Source organism: Macaca thibetana, chromosome 1 (genome assembly GCF_024542745.1).
Source record: "Macaca thibetana thibetana isolate TM-01 chromosome 1, ASM2454274v1, whole genome shotgun sequence".
In the NCBI taxonomy this organism is placed as follows: domain Eukaryota; kingdom Metazoa; phylum Chordata; class Mammalia; order Primates; family Cercopithecidae; genus Macaca; species Macaca thibetana.
Genome location: NC_065578.1, coordinates 37078057 through 37102167, shown reverse-complemented (window position 1 = coordinate 37102167; position 24111 = coordinate 37078057). Strand labels below are relative to the sequence as shown.

The 24111-nt window shown below is 50.5% G+C and overlaps 4 protein-coding genes across 5 annotated transcripts in view; 1 reads left to right on the top strand and 3 right to left on the bottom strand.

Annotated features, from left to right (window-relative positions):
* Positions 1-24111, bottom strand: part of NDUFS5 (NADH:ubiquinone oxidoreductase subunit S5) — a 1192795-nt gene that overhangs the window by 984580 nt on the left and 184104 nt on the right. The window lies entirely within an intron of this gene.
* Positions 1-24111, top strand: part of SF3A3 (splicing factor 3a subunit 3) — a 592026-nt gene that overhangs the window by 500386 nt on the left and 67529 nt on the right. The window lies entirely within an intron of this gene.
* The window catches only part of AKIRIN1 (akirin 1), a 1026732-nt gene that overhangs the window by 953413 nt on the left and 49208 nt on the right, over positions 1-24111 (bottom strand). The gene's annotated exons all lie outside the window — the stretch shown is intronic.
* Positions 20229-24111, bottom strand: part of UTP11 (UTP11 small subunit processome component) — a 594364-nt gene continuing 590481 nt past the window's right edge. For both annotated transcript variants that reach the window (XM_050800430.1, XM_050800421.1), the window contains 2 exons: positions 21203-21313; positions 20229-20479 (listed from right to left, as the gene is read on the bottom strand). In XM_050800430.1, the coding sequence (XP_050656387.1) occupies positions 20396-20479; positions 21203-21313 (195 nt within the window). In that variant the 3' untranslated portion in view covers positions 20229-20395. The remainder of the gene's footprint in view (positions 20480-21202; positions 21314-24111) is intronic.

Sequence of the window (24111 nt, the reverse complement as noted above, 5' to 3'; positions counted from 1 at the left end):
CTAAAGGATTTTGTATACTGACTAATCCGAAAAAGATATTTTAATATGATTTCCGAATTTCTGACCCATCTCTATTTATTTTCTGGATGTGTTTGGAGCTTCCCCCTTCTCCATTTCTTCTTCTGTTTGTTAAGGTTTGAATTTAAATTTTGTTATTTTATTTTTATTATTTTTTGAAACAATGTTTCGGTGCATTCTCTTTGTATCTTTATTGCAAAAAAAAAATAATGTAGACTGGGAAGTTCCCTTTATATTTATGTTATAGTAAATATTTTATTACTCACATAAACATGTACCCCAGGGCTGTGTCCTGTCCTCTTTACTGCTAGGGCTGGGTGGGTTTTGGGGTGAAGCGATGGGATCCCCTGCTTCACCTCCCTAAAGTTCTGATCTCACTAAGAGATCTTGGAGGAAGATGACCTTGCAGACCTTCCAGATGGATATCAGGACATGGGCAACAGTTGGGCCCCTGCCTCAGGTGCATCAGTTTAGGGAAGATGAAGCTGCCTCGGGTCCCCCTGCCATAGACAGACTCTCCTAGACCAAACCAGGGCCTGGGACAGTGAGCGAAAGACACCACATGGAATTCGGATCAGCCATCGCCCATGCACAACTCGACTGCTCTTCTCCGCCAAGAAAGAAGCCCGCCTCGGCCTGGGTCACCAGCCTAGAATCTATAATCCCCCACCTGACACCTCAACCCACAACTTTCATTTCACCTTGCACTCTATATGAGGGGTCTGAGCCAATTTTACCATTTCCAGTCCTAGGGCACCTGCAAGCCTAGTCAGGCCCCACCATCCTACTCCAGCAGGCTCTCCACCCGATCCCCCCTGGATGCACTGTGAGTTCTAACAGCTTAGACAGAGGTGGGTTTCATGGTCCTATGTGAGCTGGGTCAGCCTAGGGAGGGAGCTCTGCCAATTTGCTTGGACAAAGCCAGTCCTACATCTCTGCAAACAAACCACTGCCCCAGCTTCTCTTGGGAAGAAGTGGAGGCATGAGCAACTGTGCCACTAGAAAGACCTGATATCTCCTCTCCAAGGGTGGGTACCCAAGACCCTCACCACCACCACCACTGCAGGAAGTGATGGGAAGGAGAGCACAGACCTTCTCAGATGCTGTCTTCTGGAGTGAGTCAGGATATCTGGGGGCAGATCTGGTTCCCAGTGCAGAGCCGCAGACTACCTGGGTTCCAGTCAAGATCTTATTTTCTCCTTTAAAGTAACCCTTCTTAAAAATACTGATAAAAGAGCTCTTCCTGCTTCCTCCGTAGAGGCAGTTCTTTTCCCCCCTCAGGAGAAGCCACATGCAGTTTCTCTCACTCTGTGAAGTCAAAGCTTGAAGGCACAATCTCTTAGCTGGGGAGAAAGTTGACCCTAGTGAGGGGGTGTGGGGGGCCCCTCATGCCAGGGAAGCGGCCTAAGTCCAGGCCTGTGAGAGGCCTGGGCTCCAGCTGACAGCGTCAGGGATGTCCAGAGAGGTGTCCCCAGGGCCCCAAGTTGGTGCTCCCTGGTGGAGCAGGGGCCTCGGGATGGCTGTACCATGCTGAGAGTTCTGGTGACTTTCCGCGCTCGGCCCTCACTCTTGGGGCGAATTGTCTCTGCAAGTATAAAGGCTGCCTTGGTTTCCAGAGGCCCAGCCCCTCCCTCCCTGCTCCTTTTTTCTTTCCCTCCTCAGTCCAGCCAGGTGAGCAAATAGCCCTGTAATTGGCACCTGTGTCTCAGCTGTTCCCCACACTGGTGTTTCCTAAAGAGGAAGATGGGAACCTTCTTCCCTCCCGTGTTTCTTAAAGAGGAAGATGGGAACGTTCGGGCCAGCTGGGCAGTGGCACAGCCAGGAGCCACTGGCCACCCTGCCTCAGCCTCTCATTTCCTACTCCACCAAGTACAAAACTTGGAAGCCGCCATACACTCCTCCCTGCTCCCTCATTTCTCCATTCCTGGATTTGTCCCAGCCTCAAGGTTCTGAAATGGAAGTAAATGAAGCTGAGAGCTCCCGCCGCCCGCGCGGCCCAGAGCCTCAGCAGGTTTTGAGGTTGGAAAGGGCCACCAGGAAGATGAGGCCTTTCACCGGCCTCTGCCTGCAGCTGACACCAATTGATTGATTGATTTCCTAATTGTCTGCTTAATCCTCTACAAGAGGGTGGGTTTATTATTTAAGCAAGTCAACTCAAAAACAGCAAAACAAAGCAGGCTCCCAAGAACCAGCAGCAGCTGAGGAGTAGAACAAAAAAAATGAAAAAAAAAAAAAAAAGTGGAAAAAGGGATGGAAGAAAATCTTTTACTTTGCAAGGATTTGGCTTAATGAGACACCAGCGTGGGATAGCTACCCGGTGATCAACCCCTCGGTCGCAGAAGGCCCCTAGATGGTAGGAATCTCAGCACTTCACAGGAAAGAGAAATATTTTTCCCTGGATAGAATAGAGTTAGGACAAGCACAGCCAACTGTGGGCTTGATGCAGTCTCTCTGTCCAAGGGTATGTGTATCTACCTGCTTATGCCTGAGAGCCTCAGACTTCCTTTTGTTCAAGAGAGGTATGTGTCCCTAGCATCGACCTCCAAGGAAGTTCAAGCTTTCCCTAGCATATTGGGAATTTTCTGATCCCATCTCCCTCCGCATCTCACTTGAACAAAATTATTGTTTATGTTGATGTGACCACAGATTCTGGTAGTTAGAACTCTCTCCCCATGTGAACCTCTGCAAGTTGGTGTAAGAATTTGTGTGTATGCTGTTGTGTGTGCAAAGCCACAGCCAATCCCAGAGGTAGGAGAGGGAAATGGAAACCCAGGCCATACTGCTAACGCTTTGAGCTAGAAGAACTTTTGTAGAATGGAGGTTGGCCAATACCAAAGGGAAGGAAAATGGTCATCTTAGTCACCTGTGGTCATCAAGGCAAACCCAGAAGGTAGTCTGCCCTGAGGCGTGAGGACATTATATCCTCCCCCACCTACTGCCTGGAAGGTTGCACTAGTTTATATGTTGCCTGCCTTAGGTCCTATGCAATCATCCCTTGACCCTAGGACTTGACTTGATGTCCATAGGACTAACTGATCCCCAATCACAGCTGCCCACTTAGGGCTGTTTAGAACTCTGCCTCCCCTGGAGAGGCTCTGGGCCTCCAATGACACACCCAGGGCCAGGCTGCCTCCCTCCCTGGAACTTCCCCTAGCAGGGCTTCAGCTCCAAAAAGGAGACCCACCTAAGCAGAGGATGGAGTGAGAGGAGATTGGTTATCTGGCCTAGTTGCTCTCCTAAGCTCAACCGAGATGATCTACCCAGGGCCTCTGGCTCGGAGACTGAGACCAGAGGTAGCTGGAGGAGCCATCCGTTTTGTCCCTGCCTGTCATATTTGAAGGCTTTGGAGTTGAGCCTTTCAGGGTGTTTGGCCATTCAGGGCTCCCCTTGCTGCCTCTTGAGGCCTCCGTGTGGGAGGACTGCCCTCTATTGGTCCCTGAACTGGGACCTGGCAGCAGTTACCAGAGCCACCTTGAAGCTAAGCGTCCCCTCAAAAAGTCAGCTTCAAGTGGGCTCTTCGAGGACTGCCAGTTAGAGCAGAGGCAACTTTAGCCTCCAAAAGAAGCAAGCCTGCCTCTCTCTCTCTCTCTCTCTCTCTCTCTCTCTTTCTCTCTCTGTCTCTCTCTCACACACACACACTGCTTATCCATGACCCTTCCCTCTCATCTTCCACCCCGCCCATTCACACAACCACTCTCTGAAACCCACGATCATATACACCTCCTCTCTCCACTCATCCCCATCCCCATCACTCCTTCCTTCAGCCAGTTAAAACCCTGATCCAGGCTCTCACCACCTTGCTCACTCACACGCATGCTAAGGCACCCATGGTCACACCCACACCACAGTTTGGGCGGTCTAAGACCAGCTTTCTGGTCTTTGGCACTGAGCTCTTGAGAGTCACTGAGTACCTGGCACATGTAATATTTGATTAAGCACACACAGCCATCCTTTGCAACATTTGACCCGGTCCCCTTTCTCTCAGGATTTCCAAGCACTTGCCCCTAAACTGCTTTCCAAACACATTCCTGTCCATCATTGTCCCAGCTCCTCCCAGATCTCTTCCTGCTCCTTTCAGATAATTAAAGTTAGGCTGTGTGTTTGTATGTATGTGTGATCTTATTTTTTAAACACACACCCCCACACATACATATGCGTGTATATATACAAACACACACAGCAATTAGATCTATCCATTCCTGCCATAGTCCTTCTTGTGCAGTAAAACCTCAACTATGCATATGCCCCCACATTGCTATGCAATGAACCCAGCATCACCTAGTCACGGGCTCCTGATGTCACACACACACACACACACACACACACGCACGCACAGTGGCACATTCACATGGTTACACTGGCCTTTCTCCAAGGGCATGACCCACCTCCCACTACCCACCCCGCTCCTGGGCATCTGAGCAGGCTCTCCTCAGACGACCTAAGGACCAGGAGAGCTTTGCTCCAATCTCTCCCCCCAACACACACACGCCAGTGGACATGTCTCCCGCTGAGCCTGACCAGGGTGGGTCTGGGTATTATTAGGCTGCAGAGACAGCACGGAGGCATATGGTCTCGTACACAAGAAATAATGTTCATGTTAAATCAGACCTCATGCATAATGCATGGTGCCTGATCTCACATTATTTTGGGTGTTCGTCAAAATCAGTGTTCTTTCTTATGAGGGCTCCTGAAAAGAAGTGAAAAGGCATTTGCTAATTACACCCACAGCCTGGACCCAGAGAGCTGGGAGTGCCCCCGGGAGCCTCGCTCTGGCCCCACTTCACCCACCAGTGGGTCCCATCTCTCTGCCCCACTCTGTCTTCCCACTTGGAAGGAGGGGCTGCCTGGGGTTTGTGGCAGGCGTAAGGCCCCGTGTTATTTTTATTTCTTTTCTCTCGGCTCTCTGTCCCTGGAGGGTTCTGGGGAATAGCAGTGGCTCTGTCGCTCTCACACCCGATTCATTTGCCGTTTTATGAACTCCCCGTTGATTCATCGCCTCCCTAAGTCAATGATTCACTCCTGATGGCTTTTCAGAAATCCTTCTTCAAAGGCTCCAGATTATTCAGCTCTGAGCAAGAGCAAGAGCTGGAGCAGACCTGGACCCTGCGTTGCCACTGCTCCTGTGGCCTGCAATGGGATATTGTCCCCATCCTTGGGCCTTCCCTGGAGCTGGGCTGGCCTGGGGAGGAGGGAGTGCTCCATCCACACAGAAGCTGGTAGAGCTGACCCAAGCAGCTCATGGACAGACCTAGCCCATGGTCAGGCACCCTCCAGCCTCTGTGGGTCACCTGCCTTCTTCCCTTGTCATCACAGTCCCTCCAGAAACTATCCATGCCTCTGAGGAGGTAAAGAGCAGAATGGTGAAAGAGGGGCTTTGGGACCAGACACCTGGGCACAAATCCTGTCTCCACCTCTTAGTTTTGTGACCTTAGGCCAACTACTTACATTTCTGTGGCCCCGTTTCTTGGTATGGTAACAAAGGCAGTTCCCTGATCATAAAGTTGTTTTGAGAATTAAGTGGGATAATATGCATATAGAGTTTACATAAGTGATGAATAAATGAAAGCTGTTTTTTTGTTTTGTTTTGTTTTGTTTTTTTGGAGACGAAGTCTCTCTCTGTGGCCCAGGCTGGAGTGCAGTGGAGCAATCTCAGCTCACTGCAACCTCCACCTCCCAGGTTCATGCCATTCTCCTGCCTCAGCCTCCCGTGTAGCTGGGATTACAGGTGCCTGCCACCACACCCGGCTAATTTTTGTATTTTTTAGTACAAAATTACAGTGCTGGCCAGGCTGGTCTCCAACTCCTGACCTCAGATGATCCACCCACCTTGGCCTCCCAAAGTGCTGGGATTACAGGTGTGAGCCACCACACCCGGCCTGAGAGCCATTTTATTGTGAGGCCTGAACAGGGCATTGTGCCGAAACAAGTGAACAGGGAAGAAAACCATAAGGTAATGAACTTTTACCATGGACCCCACTCTGTCCAAGGCATTCTGAGATACTTTCCCATCACTCCTTTGTGTTTTATTTTCACTACTTCACATTAATTATTTGCATTTTATAGATGAGGAAAGTGGTGCCCAGAGTGACTTGTCCAAGGCAGCAAGATTTGTTAATGACAGAAGTTGGGATAAAGCCCATTTTCTCTGACTCCCAGAGCCCACTCAGATGCCCTGGATATGGACCTGGGACATGGACTCCCAGGTCCATGGCACCCCCTGCTGGGGCAAACAGTGTGTTCAGTGCTTGGGTATTTGCCCAAGGAAGGGGAGGTTCCAGGACTCAGGACTGGGCCAGGGAGAGAAGCTGGGGACCAAGGGTGATGGGATTCATTGGCTAGAAGCTTCTCCTCTCTCCACTACCCCACTATCAGGGTAGGTTTTGAAAACACAGGGACTCGTTTTATCTATCTCTGTGCTCAACATAGGGCTCTTATCTTTCTCTGTGCTCAACGTAAATCTCATGAGGCTCAAGGAAGTTGTGTAACTTGCCTGAGATCATCAAGACCGTCAGGAAGCCCTTCTGATTGATCCACTCCAAGCCGCCATGTACTGAACAGTTACATGTAGCGCCTAAGAACGTGGGCCCTGGCAGCTGCCCAGACATTCATCCTGGCTGCAGCACCTATTACCCATGAGATTTTGGCAAGCTACTTAAGCCCTCCAAACTTCAGTTTCCTCATCGGTAAATGAAGTAATAATAGTGCCTTCTTTGTAGAATTGCTGTGAGGAGTAGATGAGAGATTATATATGTAAACACTTAGAAGACAGCCTGGCACATTGCAAGTGCACATTAAATGTTGGCTATAAAAATAATTTTTTATGTACAATATATATTATTATATTATTGCTGAGCTTAAGCAGTGCAGAAAAATAATGCCTAGTGCTTCCTCGGCCTAGAATTATTTCTCTTCATTCTCAAAACCACTCTGGAAAGAAAAGCTCAAGATCCCCATCCCCAGCCTACAGGTGAGGAAACTGAGGCCCAAGTATATTGAGGGCCTTACCTGAGATAACCCAGAAAATTAGCAACAGATATAGTCTCTCAACCTATTCTCTACTTCTGCCACTTTGTAGCATCCCCATGACCTCAGTCATGTGCACTGGTCCCTTTCTATGGACTAAGGTTCTGTCCTGGGTTCTGGGGAGATAGCACCCAGAGGGTCAGGGAAGGCCTCATACAGGGTGGTACCATTAAGCTGGGTCATAAAGAGTAAGTGAGTGTTTGCCTGGGGGAAGGATGCAGGGGGGTCCTGGCTCTGGGCCTAATCCCAAAGAGCCAAAGTCACTCAGCCTGAACCCTTAGACTCCACTCATTTACTTTCTTGCCCTGCCCAGGACCCTTCCATCAGTGGCCCCCTGCCCCCTCCTTTAACTCCAGCACAGAAAATTCAACTCAGGGTCAAAAACCCTGTAGAGTCACACACCATGAGACTAAGTCTGCCTATAGATTCCTTTAGGTCTCAATTCTTGCTTCTACTGACTCCCTGTCCAGAGGTTGACCACCAAACCATGCCACAGGACAACCAAGCCTCAAAGGTGGTGCCCAGGTACCTGCATCAAGGCCTCACTCCACTGTTCATCCCAAGTTGGGTCATTTGTCATCCCTGGACCTCAGTGTATGAAATGGGCATTCTCCCATTCATTCATGCATCCATCTATTCTACATCCATCCACTCACCCATTCATCAACCCACCTACCCATCCATTCATCCATCTACCCACTCATCCACTCACCCATTCATCCATCCACCCTTCAACTACCTATTCAACCACTTACCCATCCATCTACCATCTGCTCATCCAATTATCCAATTTAACAATCAGGCCCTACGTTGAGCACAGAGATAGATAAGACCAGTCCCTCTGTTCTCAAAACACTCCTAGATTAGTCCCTTCCCTAACTCTGAAGTCATATAGGGTAGGTATATGAAGGCCTACGTGAAAACATTGGGAGTAAACAATGAAGTTGATTGTTGCATCTATGCATCCTGTGTGTCAGAGATTGGGAACCTCCATGCCCCACTCATTTCTTGAGGGCCCCACAGAAAGTGTAGTCCATATGGACTCTGCATGGCCCTAGGACTCCCCTTAGCTCTATTATTTTTTCTCTGTTGTCAAGGCTGGAGTGCAGTGGTGTGATCATAGCTCACTGTGACTTCAAACTCCTAGGCTCAAGCAATCCTCCCACCTCAGCCTCCCAAGTAGCTAGGGCTACAGGGTACAGGCATGTGCCACCACGGCTGGCTAATTTTGTTTTCTTTCTGTAGAGACAGGGTCTCTCCCTAGGTTGCCCAGGCTAGTCTCAGTCTCCTGGCCTCAAGCAATCCTCCCACCTTGGCCTCTCAAAGTGTTGGATTACAGGTGTAAGCCACCGTGCCCAGCCTCCAATTCCTTACTTCAGGGACGCAAGTGCTAACCTAAACTAGAGAGATTTCAAAGGAAGCGGGGAAGAGGAAGGAGTTCACCAACATAACTTCTACCACAACTGAAGTCACCAATGGGACTCAGTTTCTGTCAGAAATGGCAGCAGCATCTCCAGGAAGATATAGGGAGACACCACCAGCTGGGGCCTGTCACCACCTAGCTGTGTGGCTTTGAGCAAGACCCTGCCATTCTCTGGATCTCAGTTTCCCCAGCAGTGCAGACCGTGGGGTCTGTGGGTTTTCCCAGTTTGAGGTGGTCCTCTTCAGTTCTCACTTCCCTTCCAGCCTGGGTGGGCCTGCTCCCCTGACAATGGGCCCTCTCTGGCCGTCCCACACACGAGGCGGGGTAGGAGATGACGTGGTTGGCGTCCAGGGCCTGGAGTTCTCTGGCTATTCAACCCCCTCCCCTGACACAAACAACCCTCAGTTGCCTCCCCCTCCCAACCCCAGAATCTGGGCACAGCTGGGGCCTGCTCTGCCCTGGCCACCCCATGAATCACCCCTCTATGGTCCCCGGGGGAGTGGTCCAGGGAGCATCCTACGCCCCAAACGGGGTGAGGGCCAGAATCTCGGCCCTCAAGCAGGCAGTGTCCACAGGAACAATGGGGGCCTGTGGCTAACAGCCGGAATGCAGCCATTGTCCAGCCCTGGCCCCCAACCCCAAGGCCTCAGGTCCCCAGGCTGGGCAGGCTGGCGTGGGTCGGTGCGTCAGGCGCTCGTGTGCCAGGGCCGGGGACACATGGCCTTCTACTTCCCTTCACTGGGGAGGCAGGCGGGTAGGCTGATGGGCCAGACTCACCTCCACACCCAGCCTCACAAAGAGTCCCATGCATAAAGAGTCCCATGCACAGGGTGAAGAGAGGCAAGATGGGGTGCGTGGAGCAGATTCTCAGAAAAGGGGTCTAGCAGCTCTAAGACCCCAGCTATACATCACAGTGGGGAGGGGGACCACATTAGACTAATGCAGGATTAGAGTGGGGTTGCTATAGCGACGCATGAGGGCAATACATCTAGGGAGCCCAGCCCCTTGGTGATGTATGACTCTGCTCGGCTGTGGGGAGCAGGGGGAGGGGATGTGTCCCACCCCAGCCTCCAAGGGGAGAGCAGACACCAAACATTCTCTTCACCTGGGGGAGAACATCTGCCTTGAACTCCAAATAGAGGCATCTCAGAATCCTGTCAAGAATGAAGGAGAAGCCCTTCCAACCCAACCTCCAACATCTCACTTTAGTCCATGTTCAACTCGGCTCCAACTTCAAATTCCAGCTCTGGCCTCAGCCCTGGCCTCCGCCCATTCTCAAACTCAGCCCCATGGGGTTATACAAAGCCTCCATCCCAGCCCCTTCAGGCCCTGTCCTTTCCACTCCACTGCTAAGGACCATTCCCATACTGTCTCCCCCAGTACCTGAGGAGACTCAGAGGACTCTATGCAGGGTGGCAGCCAAAGGACACAAAAGGGAGGAGGCAGGATCACCCAGAAACACTCCTTGGCCACACCACCTGAAGTTGTTAATTTGAGAGAAGCCTGCAGAGTTTGAAGGCACATGTGCTGTCCCCTCTCACCCAGATGCCTCCTCATGCCCATGCCTAGGTGCCCCACCCTCATCTCATTCCAGGCAGGAGCTTAGCTTCCTGCCCCAAACTCTCAGGGCCACCAGAAAGGTTTAGGGGTGGACCAGCTCTAGTGAGAAAATTGGATGGTTCTCCCAGCAAAGGAGTATTCATTGGAAAAGCTTCACATAATATATGTAATGTTATATGACAAAGTCGGGCCTTGGGCTTCCTTTTAGCTGCTGTGTCATTCACACCGGTTTGCCCCTTCTCTGAGGCCCTGGACCTCAACCCCCTGGGGACTTCAGGGGAACAGTCTCTTCAGATAACCCCCTTTACTATATCCACCTTAGCATCTTGGTGAGGGAAGAGGTGGGGCAGATAAACCCCTTCAATAATCCTAAGTGTGAGCTGGGTGCGGTGGCTCACGCCTGTAATCCCAGCACTTTGGGAGGCCGAGGTGGGTGGATCACCTGAGGTCAGGCATTCGAGGCCAGCCTGGTTTCACATGGTGAAACCTCATCTCTACTAAAACTACAAAAAAATTAGTTAGGCGTGGTGGCAGGCACCTGTAATCCCAGCTACACGGGAGGCTGAGGCAGGAGAATTGCTTGAACGCAGGAGGCGGAGGTTGCAGTGAGCTGAGACCGCACCACTGCACTCCAGCCTGAGCAACAAGAGCAAAACTCCATCTCAAATTAAAAAAAAAAAAAAAAATTTTTAAAGTAAATAAATAAAAATAATAATCCTAAGTGTGGCCCAGGCACAGTGGCTCACACCTGTAATCCCAGCATTTGGGGAGGCTGAGGTGGAAAGATCACTTGAGCCCAGGAGTTTGAGACCAGCCTGGACAATATAGCAAGACCCCATCTTTACAAAATATTTTTAAAATTAGCTAGGTGTGGTGGCATGCACCTGTAGTCCCAGCTATTTGGGAGGCTGAGGTGGGAGGATCATTTGAGCCCAGGAGGTCAGGGCTGCAGTGAACCACAATTGCATCACTGCACTCCAGCCTGGGCAACAGAGTGAGACCCTATCTAAAAAAGATTTAAAAAAAAAAAAAAAAAGTGACACTCTGGCTCTGTCACAGCTCTGGTTCCAACCTGAGCTGGAAGATGCTGACCATAGAAGTCACCCCTCCCACCAGAGGAGGATACAGGTCAAAGGACAAGGCAGAGCAGGGGGCACTGCCCTCCACATGAGCAGGTGCATCCACTCCCATGCACACACATGCAGAGGCACTCGCACATACACCTTGGGCCCATCCGTAGTGTTGTCCCCACAGTGGAAGAAACTCGGCCTTTTTTTTTTTCTGTCACCCAGGCTGGAGTACAGTGGCCCGATCTCTGTTCACTGCAACCTCTGCCTCCTGGGTTCAAGCAATTCTCCTGCCTCAGCCTCCCAAGTAGCTGGGACTACAGGTGCCAGTCACTATGCTCGGATAATTTTTTTTTTTCTTTTGAGACGGAATCTTGCTCTGTCACCCAGGCTGGAATGCAGTGGCGTGATCTCGGCTCACTGTGATTCTCCTGCCTCAGCCTCCTGAGTAGCTAGGACTACAGGTGTGAACTACCACATCCAGCTAATTTTTTGCATTTTTAATAGAGATGGGGTTTCACCATGTTGGCCAGGCTGGTCTCGAACTCCTGACCTCAAGCAATCTGCCCACCTTGGCCTCCCAAAGTGCTGGGATTACAGGCGTGAGTCACCGCACCCGGACTCACCCAGCTAATTTTTGTATTTTTAGTAGAGATAGGTTTTTTTTTTTTTTTTTTTTTTTTTTTTTTTTGAGACGGAGTCTCGCTCTGTCACCCAGGCTGGAGTGCAGTGGCCGGATCTCAGCTCACTGCAAGCTCCTCCTCTCGGGTTCACGCCATTCTCCTGCCTCAGCCTCCCGAGTAGCTGGGACTACAGGCACCCGCCACTTCGCCCGGCTAGTTTTTTGTATTTTTTAGTAGAGACGGGGTTTCACCGTATTAGCCAGGATGGTCTCGATCTCCTGACCTCATGATCCGCCCATCTCGGCCTCCCAAAGTGCTGGGATTACAGGCTTGAGCCACCGCGCCCGGCCAGAGATAGGTTTTCACCATGTTGACCAAGCTGGTCTCGACTCCTGATCTTAAGTGATCCACCTGCCTCAGCCTCCCAAAGTGCTGGGATTACAGGCATGAGCCACTATGCCTGGCCTTTTTTTTTTTTTTTTTTTTTTGACACGGAGTTTTGCTCTGTCACCCAGGCTGGAATGCAGTGGCCCCATCTCTGTTCACTGCAACCTCCGCCTCCCAGGTTCAAGGGATTCTCCTGCCTCAGCCTCCAGAGTGGCTGGGATTACAGGCACGCACCACCACGCCCAGCTAATTTTTTGTATTTTTAGTAGAGACAGGGTTTTCCCATGTTGCCCAGGATGGTCTAAAATTCCTGAGCTCAGGCAATCCGCCCACCTCAGCCTCCCGAAGTGCTAGGATTACAGGCGTGAGCCACTGCGCCTAGCTGAAACTCAGTCTTTATTCCTGATGAGGAAGAACCCAGAAAGAGGGTCTCTTCTCTCCCTTTCACCGTATGCCTCACTTCTCACATTCACACAGACATACACTCTCACACACAAATACACACACATTGTACACATGCTCCCACACGTGGCAGAGCAAAGAGAAAGACTAAAGAAGAAGGTAGGTGGAAGGCAGAGTGTGTGCCCAGAGGGCAGTTCCTAGGGTGGGGGTGTCAGGGTGCCCAGGGCATGGAGTGGGCAGGAGCCTTCATGGCTTCCTCTCTTCCCTAGCCAGCGACCAAAGGTCAGCCCAGGCAGCTCATCCACGTGCGGTCCACCCACCCTGCCTGGTCAGGTCATGTGAGACCAGGACCGAAGCCTCATCAACACTCCATTGTCTTCCAGAGCCCAGCCTTATGCTAAACCTAACAAAAGCCCCTTCCAGCCCAGGACTGGTTGGTGGCCCTCCAGAACCTTTGGTTCCCTCCTGAGGGATCCTCTGCAGGGGTCTCACAGCCCCTGCCTTGAGGAAAAGCTGGGTGATGTTCAGCCAGATCCCAACCTTCTCTGGGACTTTACATCCCCTTCTGAGAAATGGGGAGGAGCTGGCCTTCCATTTGCACAGAGAAAGCCTAGGGTGAGGAGTGGGGAGCAGGGGAAGAAGGACCCTCTTTCTCATGTTCCCTCTGGGGGCACATACCCCATCCCATGCCACCTCCTTGCCCATTCTCCAGATGCTCAGCAGGGAAGGAGAGAACAGCAGAGGGCCAAAGCGCGGCCCTGAAGGTCATCTTGCACGTCAGCACTGGGGCGGCCCCAGAACCCCTTGCGCCCTGGCTCCCCGCCTGGTCCACAACACAGGCTCCATTGACTCCTGTGCGCCCTCCTTCCCAAGATGCACACAAAGCCGTGGGCTCGTGGTTACTGCCCACGGGCCCCTGAGCCCCACAGGACCCACCCAGGGAAGGAGGCCAGAGCTGGCTGGCCGCAGCTCCCAAGGGGCTGGCAGGAGGGAAGGATCGTGTACCTACGCAAGAATCTCCTGGTTCTGGGCAGAAAGCCCTCATAGCCGACCTCTAGGCCCTGTTCTACCCAGGCTGGAATGGAGTCAAAGACCTTGGGGACCCAGCTGGGACAGATTCTCTGCCAGTGCCACCTCTACCCACCCTTTATCCTGTTTACATCTTGCAAAATCAAGGACACCCACCCTTGCCACTGAGACTAAACCTGGAGCAAAGCCACCCTGGCCCACCCTCTGTCTCCCACAGGGGAAGTCAGGTGGGGAAAGATGCTTGTGTCTGGGGGAGGGGCACTGGAGGAAAGCAGGGGCTGAGAAGCTCCAGCCCCTCTGGGGGCTTCAGTTAGGGGAGGGCTGCCCCAGCAGGATGACAGAGAGATGATTAAACCCACAGAGAAGATTGATAAGGGAGCTAAACAGCTGCAACTCTGCAAGGTAGGCTGGGACAAATCTCATCTTGTCCTGGCGGCACTCAAAGCACTGTGGGGCTGGGCCAGCCTGGCTGAGCTCATGACCTACACAAGCTCCAGAGCAGGAATGGGGGCAGGGGTGGTAGGCTGCTCCCACCTTCCTCCTCAGGGCCCAGCCCCCATTCCTGCCGCCTCAGAGCTCCCTCCCTGCACACCACCATTGGCACCTAGGCAGCGTGCCCCTCCTCCCCGGTGCCCCTTCACCCACAGCACCTCCGTCTCAGCTCTCACTCTCGGTATTATTAGATGTGATTTACAGCGGAAACGCTGAGTCAGACAAAGCAAGACTTCCCCAGACAGAGGCAGTGGGAGAAGAGAGGAAGAGTCCAGGGCAGCTGGCCTCCCTGGGCAGGGTCCTCAAAGGGAGTGAGGAAATGGGGACAGGGGTCCCCAGCTTCCAGGATGAGTGGGAAGTTTGCCCCTCCTGTTTCTCCTTTCTGTCTTGGGCCCAGGATCCTCATCTGGGACTCCTGGATATTCAGACCCCTTTTCTGACTCCCAAGCAGCCTCTCAGCCTCAGTCCTGCCAGCCCCTGTCTCTTCCTTGGCAAGTTTGAGAAAAACACTCAGGGATCCTGGAGCCTGGAAACAAGGTGTTTCTGCTGGACCCTGTTTCCTCACACCAAGGCCCCCCGTTCAGAAGGCAGCCCCTGACTCCCAGAGATGAGAGGCAGGAAAAGTGCATGGCTGGGGTCCCAGTCCCCTGCTCTACAAACAGAAACACGGGCAGTGTGTGCTCCTGGGGCATCCAAGGGCCCTAGAACCGGTGGAGAGCACACATTTCTGCTTCTACCGTGTGCGGAAGAGCACAGCGGGCAGGTCCGTCTCTGCTCCCTGGGTCTCTGACTCCCTGGCAGGGAGGAACTGGGCATTGTTGCCAAAAATAAACGTTCCCTCTCCCGCTCCCTGGCTCCCGGCTCCCGCTCATTAGGATGCGTGGCGTTTGGCTGCGGTCCCACACCTTGCAGCTCATTATAAATATGCAGTCGCTGCTGGCGCTACCCCAATCATCTCTGCAATCAGAGCTTTTAATTAGGTTAATTAAATTGTATCAAATCTCGCAGGGACGCAGTTCACTGATGCTGATGAGGCAGCCAAAACAGACCCCAGCTCCTCCGCTAATGAAGGCCGCTGCCTGCCTGAGCCATGAGGGAGCAGGAGCGCATAATAAACGGGCGCGTCCTCTGGGAGGAGTTGCTGCCCAGGCCCTGAGCTCTGGGGACCTGGCAGGGGATCTGCATCAATCGGTCCAGGCTCCAGCTGCAGCAGAGGCTCCCACCCCAGGAGCCGGCCCCTTCACACGAGAACTAACCAGGGCAGCTTCAGGAGCCCAGGCGCTGACAGCCTGCCACCCTTACATGGCAAATTTGAGGGGGCCCCCAAGATCCACTGACCCTTGGGCTCCTCTTTACTTCTCCCCCAGAATGGCCCAATAAGGCCAGGGCTCCCCCTCCTACACACCTACACACACACACACCGGCAGTTAGCCCTGTCACTGCCCCCGGATTGTCTTATTAGCCAGAGTGGCCAGGCTGAGACTAGAAAGCCCATCCTGCCACTGCCGGCCTAGTCTCCATCTGCTATGGAGACCATCTGCCCCTGGTGGGGGGCGGAGGTGGTCTACAATGCTACCAGCCAGCCAGAGGAGGGGGTGCTGCCCCCTAGGCTCCATGTGCCAGATGGACCTTCTATATTTTACCTACCACTCCACCTCAAGAGCCCTCTGCTAGGGAGGGACACCTGTCCCAGACCTCCTGGGATCAAATTAGCTAGGGAGGGGAGATGGACCCTTCCTTCCCTGGTCCCTCGCCACCCTGAGCTCACTGTCCCATGCCCTGGCAATCCACCTCTGAGCACTGGAGACCACAGGCTTCACAGCTGGAGGGCCCTGCAAAGGTCCTCCCCTGTCTGTAAGCAGGAAGGCAGGTGCTGCCACCTCCAAAGGGGCTGTCCCCAGCACTCCACTCAGCCTGGCTCCACCCCCTCCCCTTAACCCCTCCGTCACTGGTCTCAGTGTCTCTGAGCAGATGAGGAGAGGGATGGGGAAATTTTCAGTGCTCTCGGGACAAGTTGTTTCTGCTATAGAAGCTGGTTTTTTTTGGTTTGGAAAGGTGTTTTTTTTTTCTTTTTTCCACCCAGTAATGTGAAAACATGAAACCCGAAACCAACCCCCTACATTTGTCACCTCTGAGAGAAGCCTTTGGGGTAACTGGGAGAAAGCTGTAAATGAGTCAGGCTGATTCAGGGCAGGGGGGGCTGCCCAGCTGCCTGGGGCACCACAGTTTCATTAACCCGATCTGAGCATGGCCGTCAGGTGACAGATGCGGGGAGGGGAAAGGGCTGCCTTTCCATCCTCTGCTTACCCCCAAACACAGCAGTTCCCTTGACACATTCCTCTTGCCTAGAAAAAGCTGGGTCCTTAGCTCCGTTCTGGACGAGCCTTTCCTACCACCACGAAGGAGCATAGGGCTGGACTGTGCAACCACCCCAGCCCCCAAGCAGTTTGTTCCCTTTGTATCAAGCGAAGCAGACAAGACGAACAGGGAGAGCTAGGTGTACGCTTCACCTAGGAGAAGTAGATTGGACAAGACTTCCTAAATGTGATGATGATGGATCCAGGAATAGGGAGCTGGGAGATTCCTTACAGGGAGCCTGAGCAGCAGCGGAGACGGTCTTCCCTCTGGCCAGAGCAGTTTAGGAAGAACAGGCAGAAGCATGAACTAGGCAGCCTCCTCTACACTCCAACCTCTCAGCAGTAGGCTTGGGAAGGGAAGCTCTGCCTCCCTTTGTTTCAGTTTCTCTCTGATCCTTCCCTGCACTTTTTGCTGAGACAGATCTATGGAGCCCTAGTTGGGTACAGAGAGTGCACCCTCTGACCCAGGGAGGCAGCTGCACAAGCCCAACAGGCCTGCCAGCTCCGCCTCAAGACAGTACTGCAGGTCCGCCCCCAATTCCTCCACTCACCTGCAGCTTTGAGCCAAGACTCCCACCCACGGTTCAGCCCGCCCTTCCCCAACACCCTGCACATAAGGCTCCAGGAACTGGCATGCTGGGAGAACTTGAAGGGGGAGCCCAGCACCACACACCCACTTGCCTCACTGTTTCAAGTCCCAACAGGCCCTGGCCTCACCGGCCTCCACAGGTAGGCAGAGCGAGTCTGCATCTGTTGGCTGCCTTCTCCGCTGGAGGACGTGCAGCTCTAACTGCTCAGTGCCCCACAGTCAGGAGCATGGGGGAAGAGGACAGTGAGCGATAAACAGATGATTAAAGCTGTACAGAGGGAGACCCCTCCCAGGTCTGGGTGGAACCACCCTACGGGAAACTTGGGGCTCTGTGACGGAGACCTCCCTACATGGTCCTCACTAGAAACAGGAAGGAAAAGTACCTTCCTGCCTAGTCTTCCTCCTGGGGCCACACTCATCTCAAACTCAGGGTGAGAAAATCCCATTTCTTCATGGGCACTCGCCCCCCGGCATTAAATTCAATAAGCAAACACATTCAAGTACCTCCGTATAAGGACACTTCTGAAAGAAGCCAAGTGTGTTGGGTGGGTGGACACCAAGTCCCTGAGAAGGAATCCCAGCAAAGAGGCAGCAGCTCCACCTGCTGGGCCCTTTTCCACCCTGGCACCAGGAAGCAGTTAGAAATCAGAAAAAGATTGGCTGGGAGCAGTGGCTCATGCCTGTAATCCCAGAACTTTGAGAGGCCTAGGAGGGGTGGATCACCTGAGATTAGGCTTCCAAGACCAGCCTGGCCAACATTGCGAAACCCCATCTCTGTGCCTGTAATCCCAGCTACTAGAGAGGCTGAGGCAAGAGAAACGCTTGAACTCAGGAGGCGGAGGTTGCAGTGAACCAAGATCACGCCACTGCACTCCAGCCTAGGCGACAGAGCGAGACTCCATCTCAAAGAAAAAGATGAACATATTCAATAAAGCTAGGGCTTGACACTCTCCCACTTTGGTGGGAAGGGCCCAAGAATGTGGCAACAGACTAAGACTGAGCCAGGCTCGCTGAACTCTCTGTTGGACAGACCTGCAGGGTCCACATCACCATAGAGCTGCTATTTGGAGACTTGGTTTGTACAAGAGACCTGAGCCAAACAAGTCCTGACTCAGAAAAGCCCTCCAGCTCCATAGGCTGCCCACAGCCCCCTTGGCACAGCTAGAGCAGTATGCCACCAACAGCCCAAATCACCCCTAGGCCAAGAAGGGTGGATCCTAAGCAAACAATACTCTTCCCTCCCCAACAAGTCTGGGGTCCCACTGAGCACGAAAGCAGCAAAGCCCTGGCCGATTCTCAGAATCCATGGGGCTGGGGCCTGTCTTTGCTCAGTCACAGGGACAGCCAATCTCTTTGCTTAAAATCCTTGAGCCTTGGAGACAGCACCCAGTATAACAGCAATTCAGAACACCCAGCTCCCCTTACAGCATTCCGATTACCTTCAGCCTGGAACTCACAGTACACCAAAAGGATGGACCTTCCTGCTCCATTTGGCCTAGGAGCGCACCTCTTCAAGTGTCACTGTGCTCCTGTGCCAGAGGGTGTGTAGGTATGCCTGTACCTGTTTATGAGGCCTGGGTTATATGTGCCTTGTGCATCTGTGAACATGAGATTCCATGAGGCGAGCCTATCTTCATGTGGGTGTATGGTTTGTGAGGAGGCATTTAGGTCCATTCCCTGTCCTCTCCCCCACTTTCCCACCCAGCAGGGGCAAAAGACGGAGCAGCAGCATCCAGCTGCTTGACCCCTGGATCAGACTGCTGCTTAGTCTGCTCACTCCCCTGTCCAGTATCACCATGATGAGCCCATTCCCTGGTTTCATCCTCAAGTCTCTCAAACTGTCAGCACTGACTGAGCTCAGCACGTCCCCAGAAGGGAGTGCACACACACAATGGGAAGGACTTCCTTCCTGAAGGCAAAACCTACTGGCTTCTGTTTCCTGGCCCTTCCTGTTTTCCAAGGCCCCTGATGTAAATTCCACTGGGTACACCCTGAGGAAACAGGCTTCCAGTCTAGGCTTGTACAGGAACCTCACAATCACGGGCACTTATTAAGTATTAACAAATTTCTTTTAAAGCCTTAAAATCCACACATGGCTGTTCTCCCTCCATGGGGTAAGGGCTGAGCAAGCCCCCCAGAACCCCGGTCCCTGTTCTCCCATGTTTGCTCTAAGCATGTTCAGTCCTGTCCTTACTGGCCTTGGCCTATAATCCTGACATGAGCAAACAAAGGAAGGAGAGAACCAGGGAAGAGAAAGAAGCTGGCTAACACACCCAGGGGTCCATATTCCCAGAGTGAAGATCTGCACCAAGCTATTCTGGCCTTGGAATTGTGAGTTGACATGGAGTGCAGAGGGCAGAGACACAGCCAGGCCTATTCTGATTTGGGCTTCATCAATAAAGAAGAGGTGCTCCCGTAGGTTCCTTGTTCCAAGAGTTTCTATCTGCAGCTTTAAGTGAGAGAAAAAAATTCCTCCTTGGATAATTTATGAAGCCACCTGAATAGCTAATAAAAGAAGAATGAGTGACGGTAAAATCAGTCTATCCACTAGATAAAACACTATGCAATCACTAAAAATAATGTCTATTTTAATGTTTACTCTAGCATGTATTACTGTAAAAATTTTTGTGATGTAACAAACTGGGAAAGAGCTAATGATTTAATTAAAAAGTAGGACATCAAGTTGTTTACTGTAAGTACAAAACACAAAAACATGGACAAAAAGTGATGCGTTTTACAAAATGGAGAAAATCAACTAGACTACTCACAGTAATTGTCCACCTCCACAGCTCTAGCTCCTAGCACAGTTAACTATGCAATAAATATTTGTTACTATTGAATAAGCACTGGGATTAGGAATGAATTAATCTATTTTCCAAATCTGCTGTAATGAGATCCTATGTTTCATAATAAAAAAAATTTTGGGCCGGGTATAGTGGCTCAACTCTGCAATCCCAGCCCGTTGGGAGACCAAGGTGGGAGTATCACTTGAGCTCAGGAGTTCAAAACCAGCCTGGCCAACATGGCAAAACCTGGTCTCTGCATAAAATTTAAACGTTACTCAGACATGGTGGCACACGTCTGTAGTACTAGCTACTCAAGAGGCTGAGGCAGGAAGATCACTTGAGCCCAGGAGTTCAAAGTTACAGTGAGCCATGATCACACACTGCACTTCCAGCCTGGCAACAAAGACCCTATCTCAAAGGAAAAAAAAATTATGTATATAAAAATAAGACTAATTTCACAAACCAAAAACAATTACAGAAGAGAGGGAGATTTAATGTTGTCCATAGAAAGACATTAAATGTCAGACTGACAATTTAGTTATGGTTACAAACCATGCCATTTGGACTAATGGAATTTGAAGTTACTAGAAAAAGACAACAGATTTTTGATGCAGAATGACGAGGCTTATCTATAACATGTCAACGTTTTCGACGACTCTGAAATTTATAAATAGCTGGCGAGTTCACCGTTTCTTTCTTCACCTTCACTTTCTGAGTTTTATCCTACAAAAGAGTAAAAAGGTAATCAGTAAAGAGAAAGAAATGGTTTTGTAAAATCGAAAGGTTAATAAACTACCTATTAGCAGCCCTTTTCAAAGTTGAGAACACACAAAGCCCTACTGCCCAAGGCATCCACTGTAGGCAATGAATTAACTTCTCCCCTAGGCATCTAGAAAGTACTAGCTGTGTACAGTCCTGGGAAAATTGAAAAGAAAGGTGTTCAAGTATTTGTTTCATTTAAAATTATAATTTTAATTCTCTCACGGAACCCCAGTTGAGAAAGGCTAACCTAAATGATCTACAAAGCTAAAGAATTTGACATTTAGAGGAATGATAAGAATATGAAAGAGGCATCTTATATTCCTCAGCTCTGCTATTTAACTACACAATGTTGTCTATTTTTAAACACCAATGAGTGACATGCACTGTTTTGTTAACCTGTTTAAATGTTACGGGAGCTGCTCATAAGCTATAAAGTTCATATGCTACCCGATCCTACCCTTTGCTGTTCCAAAGCACTGACTAATAACCCCCTTATTACCTTCTTAATCAAGGCACATTTCAACACTGTCAGAGTAACAGACACTGGCTCAAACCACTGCCCCTGAGGAGCAGACATTTTCACTGGGGTTGATTTACACACAGCTGAAATCCAGTCTGAGTTAAGACCTTTACAAGAAAGAAAAGGAAAAAAAAAAAAAAAGGCCTAAGGCTCTCTCTCCTCACCATAAGATCTTTGCGTGTTTGAATTTTCTGAGCAATAACGAACAATTTCTTCTCTCGTTCAATCCGCTGTGTCAGGCAGTTATATTGCTTTTGCCTTTCTTTAGCTATTCGCTGGAGAAGAAACACACACATTCTCAGTGAACAATGAACAGGACAAAAATGAGTAAGAAACTGTTTCTTAATCCATTTAAGTCAACTGCATAGTTCATCAACTCCCTCCTTTCGCCAGAATCAACATAATATGGTAACAATAAAGTTACCCATTTTAGGAACATCACATTCTGCAGCTGAAAGGAACCCTGGGCCAGATGTAGTGGCTCACGCCCGTAATCCCAGCACTTTGGGAGGCTGAGGAGGCAGGGTCACTTGAGCCCAGGAGTTCAAGACCAGCGTAGGCAACATAACGAGACTCTCTCAAAAAAAAAAAAAAAAAAAAATTAAAAAAGGAACCCTGTAGACTATCTTATCAAAACCCGTCATTTACAAATGCAGAAAAATGAGGCCCAGAGAAGAAGTAAGTGGTCCAAGGACACATGGCTCACCTGGAGCAGAGTCAGGACTGTCCCCCTCTCACAAATCCCAGGAATCTTTCCACTACTACACTAAGCTGCTTCAACCTTTGTGTGAGTGCCACAGTCACCTGAGATGATAGCAGGAATGAATCAGTGTTGGAAACCCTACACAAAGCGAATGGAGAGCAACAGAAGAGTCCGCAACAGAAGGTCCCCAGGCAGTGTGCTGGTGCCTAAAAATCTTACCACTCAGAAAGCAGAATAATTTTTTCAGCAGAAGCTGACCAGAGAATTCTCACTGCTAATGACTCCTCAAAGATCAGTGGGGTCCTTAGGTTTTGGGAAATCATCAACCTTAGAGAAACTGATGAAAGCTCTGGGATCTTCTTTTTTTTTTTTTTTTTTTTTTTTTTTTTTTGAGTCAGAGTCTTGCTCTGTCGCCCAGGCTGGAATGCAATGGCACGATCTCAGCTCGCTACAACCTCCGCCTCCTGGGTTCAAGCAATTCTCCTGCCTCAGCCTCCCTAGTAGATGGGATTACAGGTGCCCACCACCATGCCTGGCTAATTTTTGTATTTTTAGTAGAGACAGGGTTTCACCATGTTGGCCAGGCTAGTCTCGAACTCCTGACCTCAAGCGATCCACCTACCTTGGCCTCCCAAAGTGCTGGGACTACAGGCGTGAGCCACCACGCCCAGCCTGGCATCTTTCTTGAGATAAATGTACATACGTGTTTGTAAAAGGTTGTGCAAGCACATACCTATCTGCACAAAATACCAGTGAGAAAGGGGGGGTTTTCACAGACCTCCTAAAGCTCACTCATGGGTTGTCTACCCACTCCAAGTTACAGACAAAATATCCTTGCAATCCACCCACCAGCAGTGTCTTAATAAAAATAATTTTGCAGTAAACAAAACAGAAAGAAACAACACTACTAGACAAAAATGGCAAAAATCTAAACCTCCCTAACTTCTCAAAAGCTATGCTGATGAACTATTCTACATGGAAATTTGGAATACTAATCTCTCTAGGGACTACCACAACTCTTGAGAAGTGTCAGTGACATGGCTAATTGAAAGTACACCTGCCGGGCGCGGTGGCTCAAGCCTGTAATCCCAGCACTTTGGGAGGCCGAGACGGGCGGATCACGAGGTCAGGAGATCGAGACCATCCTGGCTAACACGGTGAAACCCCGTCTCTACTAAAAAATACAAAAAAAAACTAGCCAGGCGAGGTGGCGGGCACCTGTAGTCCCGGCTACTTGGGAGGCTGAGGCAGGAGAATGGCGGGAACCCGGGAGGCGGAGCTTGCAGTGAGCTGAGATCCGGCCACAGCACTCCAGCCTGGGTGACAGAGCGAGACTCCGTCTCAAAAAAAATAATAATAATAAAAATAAAAAAATAAAAGAAAGTACACCTAATTGCCAGGCGCGGTGGCTCACGCCTGTAATCCCAGCACTTTGGGAGGCTGAGGCGGGTGGATCACAAGGTCAGGAGTTCAAGACCAGCCTGGCCAAAATGGTGAAACCCCGTCTCTACTAAATATACAAAAAATTAGCCAAGTGGTGATGGACGTCTGTAATCCCAGCTACTCAGGAGGCTGAGGCAGGAGAATTGCTTGAACCCAGGAGGCAGAGGTTGCAGTGAGCCGATATCATGCCACTGCCCTCCAGCCTGGGTGACAAAGTGAGACTCCGTCTCCAAAAAAAAAAAAAAGTACACCTAATTGACAAACAACAGGGTTATCACAAGAACACTCATGAGCAAGCTCTTTGGCTGGAAGTGTTATCTACAGAGGGAAATATTACTGGGCCTCAGACTTCAACAATTCACGGATTCTAGCACAGTCTCACAGCAGTGGTTTCAGACAGCTTTTGTTTTCGCTTTATTGCACAGACTGTCAGATTTATGGGATTACCCAATATAGTCAAACTAATTAGGGGTATTTATATTACTAAAGCAAGTTTAGCTGCCTCTGAGCTAGAGAAAACTGCTGTGAAATTAAACATTGGAAGCAAAACTGATGCGGTGTAAATGATTCAAATCAAAACAGAACAGCTGTCTGCTTGAAACACATTGACAGCATTTTTTTTTAATGAATCAGTCAGAAGAGTTCAACTCCAGAAGGCTTTGAGGAAAAGCATGTCTTCTGCACAACCTAGTTACAGTGACGGAAAGCACCATAAGGAAAAGCCAAAACAAAATTTTTGCTACAATACACAATATGAAAGACCTTTTGGGCAGGCATGGTGACTCACGCCTGTAATCCCAACACTTCAGGAGGCCAAGGCAGAAGGAAACACTTGAGCTCAGGAGTTTAAGACCAGCCTGGGCAACTTAGCGAGATCCCGTTTCTACAAAAAAAAAATTAAAAATTAGCTAGGCATGGTGGCACACA